At 42.2% G+C, this 8,457-nt stretch overlaps 1 protein-coding gene across 1 annotated transcript in view; it reads right to left on the minus strand.

The window, feature by feature from the left end:
- Nucleotides 1–98: 98 nt before the first annotated feature.
- LOC116383458 (guanine nucleotide-binding protein G(s) subunit alpha-like) overlaps nucleotides 99–8,457 on the minus strand; it is a 20,557-nt gene continuing 12,198 nt past the window's right edge. The window contains exons 6-12 of the mRNA XM_031847332.1: nucleotides 4,250–4,304; nucleotides 3,515–3,588; nucleotides 3,215–3,273; nucleotides 2,907–3,027; nucleotides 1,959–2,089; nucleotides 1,673–1,740; nucleotides 99–1,095 (exon numbers count right to left, since the gene is read on the minus strand). Coding sequence (XP_031703192.1) covers nucleotides 949–1,095; nucleotides 1,673–1,740; nucleotides 1,959–2,089; nucleotides 2,907–3,027; nucleotides 3,215–3,273; nucleotides 3,515–3,588; nucleotides 4,250–4,304 — 655 coding nt within the window. The 3' untranslated portion in view covers nucleotides 99–948. The remainder of the gene's footprint in view (nucleotides 1,096–1,672; nucleotides 1,741–1,958; nucleotides 2,090–2,906; nucleotides 3,028–3,214; nucleotides 3,274–3,514; nucleotides 3,589–4,249; nucleotides 4,305–8,457) is intronic.

Here is an 8,457-nt window from a genome sequence, read left to right on the forward strand (position 1 = left end):
ATATATATATATACATATATATATATATACATATATATATATATACATATATACACACATATTTATATACACATATTTATATACACACATATATAAATATCTATATAGCTTGGTTTTTTGCTCTGCATGAAGTTCACTGGTATGCATGGATTTATGCATTGTATTTCTTCTTTTTTTCCCTTGTTTGTTGTTTTCTGCTGTCCCTCCTCGATTGGTTTCTTAAAGAGCAAGTCATGTGAGCCGCGCGGTCTTATGATCGGGTCACGCTCACGTCCACAGGCAGCCGTTAGTCAATTAGTCCGTCTGTTCGGGACACAAAAAGGCTTACAGCCCTCCTCGGTATCAGTTTGCAACCCTCCATGTCCATTGTTCCCTTCTTCTCCTCCCCCTCCGTCATCTTCAGCACGCAGTGGTAAAACTCCTCTCTCTCAGAATATATTATTAAATTCAGCCTCTAACAACTGTTCAAAGCAGGAGGATGTAATTTTAAGAGGGTCTGTGTGTGTAATACGAGACATTAAAACCTATCAAAGCGCTCTGAATGGCTGTAGTGTGTGTGTACCTGAAAGTGTGTGTGTGTGTTGATATATCTGAGAGAGAGATATAGAGCTGAAAGGAGGGATAGTCTGCACAGAGGGATTCTAGTCTCGACCCTCTTTCCCGGGTCAAAATGTAGCCGAGTACAGCAGTCAGTCCTAGCTGATGGTTGATGAAAATGTTGGTGCATCTTTAACTGTGTTTCCTTTAAAAAAAAGAAAAGAAGAAGTCTTTCCGCTGTTCTGATTCTCTGAACCGGGAGAAGTTGTATCAGGATGGAGGGGAGGGCTCGGCTGTTGGGTGAAGTTGGGGAAGTGGAGGGAGTGATTGGCTAACTGGTCGTGGGGGCGGAGGAGGAGAGGGGGGGGGGGGGGATAAGTAGGTTGGGGGGTGGATAAGTAAGCCGGACCATCACAAGAGCTCGTACTGCCGTAGGTGCATCCTCTGTATGATGTCGCGACAGTCATTGAAGACGCGGCGGATGTTTTCTGTGTCAACCGCGCAGGTGAAGTGGGGGTAACAGTAATGCCGTCCGTCCCCGCTGGCTGTACTGATCCTCTGAGGAAGACACACAAGTACAGAAAAGTTAGTGTTGGCACGGCCGAGGAGAACCGAAGAGCTGGGACAATCACACGGCTTGTGACTGTGACGTCTTTTTACTTTGGACTTTCTGTCCAACTGCCCAAAAAAATGATTTGCTTAAAAATGTCACATATTATTCAGTAAAATTTGGATAAAATGACTGTGGATGGAAGACAGCATACATATATAATGGAAAATATTGATAAGAGTTTTAAATGGATTTCTGGGAAACAACATGTCTGATAAACCAGTAAACCTCACATCTTCTCTTACTTTGTCAACTCTGATTTTAGTTGTTTTTTTTTGGAGTCATCCAACTCATCTTAACTGATTCTATAACAAAATTAAGGAGGAAATCCTTTTTTTTTTTTAAACAGTCAAACAGAGGACTGAGATGGAGTGGAGCTGAACTACATCCTGTAAATCAGCTGTTAACACGTCACCTACACTGTTCTGCGAACTAAACAGGTCTAAATAAGTAAATAAATAAATTCTAAATAAGACATAAGAAACATAAATTATGAAAATGGTCAAACGTGAACTTTGTACACACCAGAAACTCATCCCGAATGAAGTACTTCGCCCTCGTGACTCGGGGATCCTCACCTGGCTCTGGTATTGCTGTTGAAGAGGCACAAATCCGGTCACAATAAAGTCATGTTTGCCCTGAGCCATTATCTAACACTTATTGGTTAAGATAGAGCTACGTGTTGTTTAATCCTGAGCATATTCTTACTACTCAACGTGGCTCATCATCCCCACCAAACCATTTGAATGTGTCGGTTATATCCACGGAAAAACGTGTGTTATTATTTATTATATTGGTGTCGACCTCTTACCATCATCAGGCGTAGTGTAGCGCGCAAACTCCGGGAAATACTCCTCAATTTTAGATTTCCCTGCCAACACCTTCTCAGCGAGCAGGTCCTGTTTGTTCAGGAAGAGGATTACCGAAATGGTCCGTAGCCACCTGCGGAGGGAAATGAAGACTCGGGTCAGGGCCAGATTCCTTTAGGACCCCCAAAAAACATTACAGGTCTGTTGCTGGAGAGTCCCCACTTTTACAGTGGCATTATGTTGTAATAGGCTCTGGCTGAAGGACAAGGGAATCATTTTCCCTCCGGACTTCTGGGCTGAAAAGGCCTGAGAGGCCGTTGAAGAAGAAGAGGAAGGACTCTGTATCCAATCAGCGTCTTCTCCCACTGTACATACGTGCATCCTGTTTGTAAACTGTACTTTCCACCTCCGTTTTCAGTCCGTTTGTCAGCATAATTACGGAAAAACTACTGGCTTTCTAGTTCAATATAGAAATAAAATGGGTTAAAAAGAAGAATAGAGAAAAAGATGAGGTTAAAAAGGCACGGTATGGCCAAAAACACACGTCCCATGACACCTCTAACACCAATAAGAGGTGATTCAGGTTTAACATAATTAATATTCTTATTGAGGGTTTTTTTAATGTGTTTTTTTTATGCATCAGTAATAAGTGCTACAGTACCGCTCAGAGTGTCTGACAGCAGAAACTGTGCTGACAGGTTTTAGAGATGCATTTAACAGTAAAACTTTACTTTTGTACAGTTTAACTAATAAATACTATACTGTTATTACATTCCCAGAACAATATTTTAACCGTGGCAGTGTGTCTGAAGACTGTGCTCATCACATGCAGTGTGGGAATGCCACACGCTCGTCACTCGCTTGACATCAACCACCACGAAAAAAACCCCCAAGCTGTCTGTCAAAAGTGATTATTTCTCCATCACAATATTAGTTTCTACGATTTTCACCTGTTGTTCCAGATGTTCTTGAAAAGGTTGAGGGCTTCCTGTAGTCTGTTGGTCTGATTGTCTTCTCTGATCACCATGTTGTAGCTGCTACTCGCCACCACAAAGATGATGGCTGTCACATCTGTGTCTCTCACACACACACACACACACACACACACACACACACACACACACACCAAAGCATTATAGGCTACGATCAACACACAAAGGATGAGTTAAACTATCCAACACTGCACACAGTCAATGATCATCTTTCTGTATTTCATAAATAGTTTCATCAAAAGCAGTCCAAGCTGCAAAAACCGTACCGTTAAAACACTGGATCCATTTTCGACGTTCATCCCTCTGACCTCCGACATCGAACATACTGTGAGGCGGAGGAAGTTCAAAGTTTAGCTTGCATTGTAAAGAAAGTGAAATATGTCACATGACAACAGTGTATAGTGATGAGAAACAAGACCGTCTCAATCAAATAAAAGTAAAACATTTGAGGAAAAACACATTCATTCATGAGGTTTATTATTTCAATCACAATTACAATTGCCTTTGGATACACATCTTCACTTTCTCACGAGACAATGAGATAAATACATTTTGTGGTAACTCACTGGAAATTGACTTTGTCTATTTGAAATCGCGTCTCAAAGATCCCAGATGTCAGCACTCTGCATCTCAACAGGTCCTGAAGAACAGAGACAGAACAGGACAGTGTTGGACAGTGTGAGATAAATATAGAAAAGGATACAGACATAGGAGACGTAGAAGAGAGATGTCAGGAAGATGGACGTAAGATTGTAAAAGAGGGGATAACAAGGTTTAAGATGAGACTGTAACAGAAGAAGAGGAAATAAACTCATGGACAACAAGTACTCTTTTGACTTATAGATGAAATAAAACTAGTCAACTTACAGACGTTTCAAAATCTTGATGACCTTCTCACCATAAAGTAAACTGTAGTGTCTGTTATAGAAGTAGTGAGTGAGTGACCGACGTAGTGAGTTAGGATACAGTCAATAGGACATTTTCAGATTATCAATACCTGTCCCAGTAAACCCATAAATCAGCAGGCACAATATTGGGAAAATGAAACTGAAGCAGCTAAACAGAGCTCAGCCATCATTAACTGTATTTTATACATCTGTGCTCTTCATGCCACTACATGTCACATCAATGTCTCATGTGAAAAAGGCCTTTGTTTGGCATTTATCTTTCCTGATGAACGAATTAAACAATGAATCAATCAGCTGAATGATGAATTGACTGTTTTGGCACTACAGAGCACGGATGCAGGCAGAGAGCGCTTTAACATGACGCTGCAAGTGTTTGTGTGTTGAACATCTTACCTGATCAGTGGGCGTGTAGTCATTCTGTCTCACCATATCGATCCTGTCTAAGAAACTGCAACATGAACAGAAAAATACAGCCGGTTAGATCTCAGCTGCTGCGCTGCCGGCACATAATAATACAAAGAAACCAATAATACATAATAACACAGTAAAACATATCAATATTTCCACTGGCCAAATGCATCTTTGCAATACATTTACCAGTTGTGGATGCATCCACAGAGGCCATTTTCTAAATCCTATTATACTGACTAACTTATTATGCTGTGGTGATGTACATAGTGAGAACAGTATGGCCCCCAACACACAGACACACACACACACACACACACACACACACACACACACGTGCATTAGTGCGAGCAAAAGAAAGATGGAGGACGGCGGTTGCTGAGCGGCCACCAGGGGGTGTGTTTCTTTGAATTCACAGTGAGATCAGTCTGAGTCACCAGCAGCCGTTTGCTCTGTCAGACCAGAGGAGCCTTGTCAATGGAGCTGCTGTAGTAATACTTGCACAGGAGGAGAGGTGTGTGTGTGTGCGTGTATGTCGATGTGTATAGGCGTGGGTGGGAATGCAGGCCTACGGTGGCATCGGTTTTGCACAGCGCCTACCTAAATGAATGCTAATTGTTCCGATGAACTGGCCTACATAACTGCCGCTTTTCAAGGTGTGTGTGTGTGTGTGTGTGTGTGTGTGTGTGTGTGTGTGTGTGAGCTGCCCTGATGCTTTCATGATGACTGTACCAAAGAAAGATACTTTTACATGAGCGTCCCTCAAGGAAACACAACAACGTTCCTCTCATGCATCCCGGGCTGAAGTTTAGTCTGTGTTAATCCAACTGACTAAACGTCCCTCCTCATGTACGTGTGAGAACTGAGACAGGGTTTTAAATGTCCTTGTTATCCCGACTGAACTCTCAGATGCACAGACGAAACATTATGCGGGAGGATGGACACGGTGGAAAGAAAGAGTGGGATGAACCGAGGCCACACCGAGAGGAATTTGGTAATTATCTTAAGCGGCAACTATCATACGTGTCCCACGAGCCTGCATGGATGGGACACTGGTGCTGCTGGTTTTCCCACAACAATTCTCTGAAGGGCGAAGCAACAACACGTCAGCAGAGAAAGAATCCTCTGCAGAAGCACTCACGAGGCATTCATGAAGGGGTCTCACAGAGTTAATACCAGTCGCTGCATTTAAGTCGCCAAAATCCTCCGATCACCGATCGTCTCCTGTTTACACATGTTTAAACATCTACAGAGTAAAGCGCCTGCAAAGAGCCTGAATTAAGTTTGCTCGTGTGTGATCACAGGTCCCCAACTTTTGCCATATGAAGCCACAAAATACAACAAAACAATTTAACACATTGGCAAAATACAGCATTAAGACATAGAATGTTAAAATCATGGTGGATTAGGCGGTAAAAATATGTTTTCAAAATGTATTTACTTTCTTTACCTATTTAAGGATTCACTTTTATGATTGGTTAATTTAAGAACCACGTATTAAAACAACCAGTGCGCGATGAAACACAGCAGTACTATTATTGCAACACAATTAAAGTGATGGGAAAGCAGAAAAGAAAAACGTATTTTTGCAAAACACAGTTTATTTTTATTTGCCTTTGTGAATATCAAACATAGTCAGGTCTCTAAAAATGATTCAAATAAAACATGTAAAGGGTCACAACAGAGTAGATATATGCAAACAGATAACAAATAAATTGCTTTATTTTTTGAAGGGTTTCCTGCAATGCCGTCTGCTTTGACTGATCGTCTGCCCGGCAAAGGCAAGACGCTTGCTAGGAGCTGCCTCTCAGGCCGAAGGTATGCAACCCCCTCTGAGATAACTAGGAATGTGGTAGGCAGGGGTGAAATGTGACAGGAGGGCTGCAGGTAACACTGAGAGGAACAGGGGGGGGTCTGCGGAAGCTACAGCACTGGACGGACGGAGGGACGCACAGACGAAAGGAAAAGAAAAAAGACACCAAGTCGGGGAGAAGAGAGCATCGGTGAGAGACTGAAAGAGGACAGAAAGTTTGGGAAACAAAGAAACGCCCACGTGCATATTTCCGCACAAATGCACGCTCACGCTCACACACACACACACACACACACACACCCCATTGGCTCTCTGCAGGGGCCGAGTGGCTCAGCTGTTCCCGGCACACCTGGAGTCCTCGGTGGACAACTATTCAGCTAACAACTTCACCCGCCTCCGACATCCTCCGCGCCGAGCTCCCACAACACATAAATAACCTGGATGTAACAAAATCTTAAAAGCTGACAGACTTAACATGGCTGCCGTCTGTGGAGGCCAAACTGGTGTTTGTCTACAGCTGTGGTGTGAGGCGGTGACACGCCCAGGACAAACATACCGCTCAGTTTTTAGCAGTTCTCCCTATTAATAGGAGTATAGCGCCAGTAATAACCGCGCCTAGTAAGTTGAAGGAAATTATAGTGGCTGCCCCAGTAACGGAGAGGTCTGCGGTGTTATGAATAACCTGTCAGGGTTATTCTGGGGTAGCAGACGGGCCGAGTTAAACTCTGGATACACACATACACACACACACACACAGGACTCTTGTCTGGTGAGTGAAAATAACCCCAGTGTTTACAAGAAAGGATCAAGGTCTATTCTTTTTAGCCTGCTTTTCACTTTAGCCGATAGCAGGTCCAACAATGTAGGACAGACTAAAATCAACACATTATCTATGTACTTAAATATGTATTGTCTTATATTTTTTTCATGTTTTGTTGCTTTAGATGACCCTGGACACTTTTTAAATAAATCGTTAGTAAAATTCACAACAAATACACCGGTTGAATTATTAGCTTCATGACGAAGATAAGCAGGTTTAAGAGGAGTGTTTGAAGCTACTGATTTAATAATTGAATATTCACCTCGTGTAAACATACCAAATGTTTTGGGCATTTTTTGACAGGGTTTATTATGATACGAACATAAACCATTTGGGGACTTTTGCCCTGCATCTGAGCAACCCGGCTGAGTGGCGCACACACGCACAAGCCGGCCTAAACAATAACGTCCCTAAAAAGTGCTTCTTTCCACAGCTGCCAAATTACATTGATGTCTCCCAGATTTTTAAAACGTTCAAAGAGCAACTTATTTTCATATTCAATTCATGCGCATTTAAATAACATAAAATGGCATAATCATCTCAAACTAAGGCTCGTTCATTAACGAAGAAAACAAACGTAACACTTCTGTCAAACTGAAAATAAAATGTGCAATTGTTTAATGTTATGTAAAACTTAGCAACAGGTAGGAGGGTTAAAATATAGACCCTCAGATATATCTGTGATGAGTCACCAATAAACTAAAAATAGTTCAGTACAAATGTCACTTCTATTTATTTATATGTATACTTAATATGGAGTTAGAATAATACATTTATTTCATATAACCCTTGTTTAAACTTTAAGTAACAAAACAGAGAAAAAGAAACAAAATGTCCTAAAACGAGCAGCTTTGACTAAATCCTTCTCATTAAGAAGTTCATCTAACTTATTATTGTCATGAACTGTTCACGCTAAATTACACATCTTGGAAATTCAAAGCACATTTCAGTTTTAAGCACTACAAACATATTTGAATCAGTTCTTTCAGGACACTGAGATCAGACTGCACAACAGAAAGACAGAAAGACAGAAAGACTGCAAGCCTCCGAACACCAAAGTGACAAAAGTCAGAGAATGGACTCTGCTCTTCCTGAACGGGGAAAGATTCAGAAGCTTTACTGTTTCTCTGTACGTTAATGCTTCACACTGAGAGCCGACCGAACCAAAGGCTTCACCGGCCGATCCCTCATCACACACACATCCAGAGAGAGAGAGAGAGAGAGAGAGAGAGAGAGGGGAAAGAATAAGTAGAAAGAGACAGAGAGAGAGAGAGAGGAGGCTGTGTCTGACATTACAGCGCTGCTCCAAAAATAGATCCCTGCCGCCCTGGCCAACAGCTTGGTTGTCATGGCGACAGAACCACAGGCGCTATAAATAGACAATCGGCTCCAAATCTTGTGAGACTGGAGAGAGGCCAGAAAGAGGGAGAGAGGAGAGGAAAGAAAGAATGACGGGTAGGAGAGAAAAAAGGGAAAGAAAGAATGATAGAAGAGCGGGAGAGAAACAGAGCGAGCAACAACACAGGCAGAGACACACAGAGAGAGAGAGAGACACACACA

This window comes from Anarrhichthys ocellatus, unplaced genomic scaffold (assembly GCF_004355925.1).
Source record: "Anarrhichthys ocellatus isolate YVR2014 unplaced genomic scaffold, GSC_Weel_1.0 scaffold1, whole genome shotgun sequence".
NCBI lineage: Eukaryota > Metazoa > Chordata > Actinopteri > Perciformes > Anarhichadidae > Anarrhichthys > Anarrhichthys ocellatus.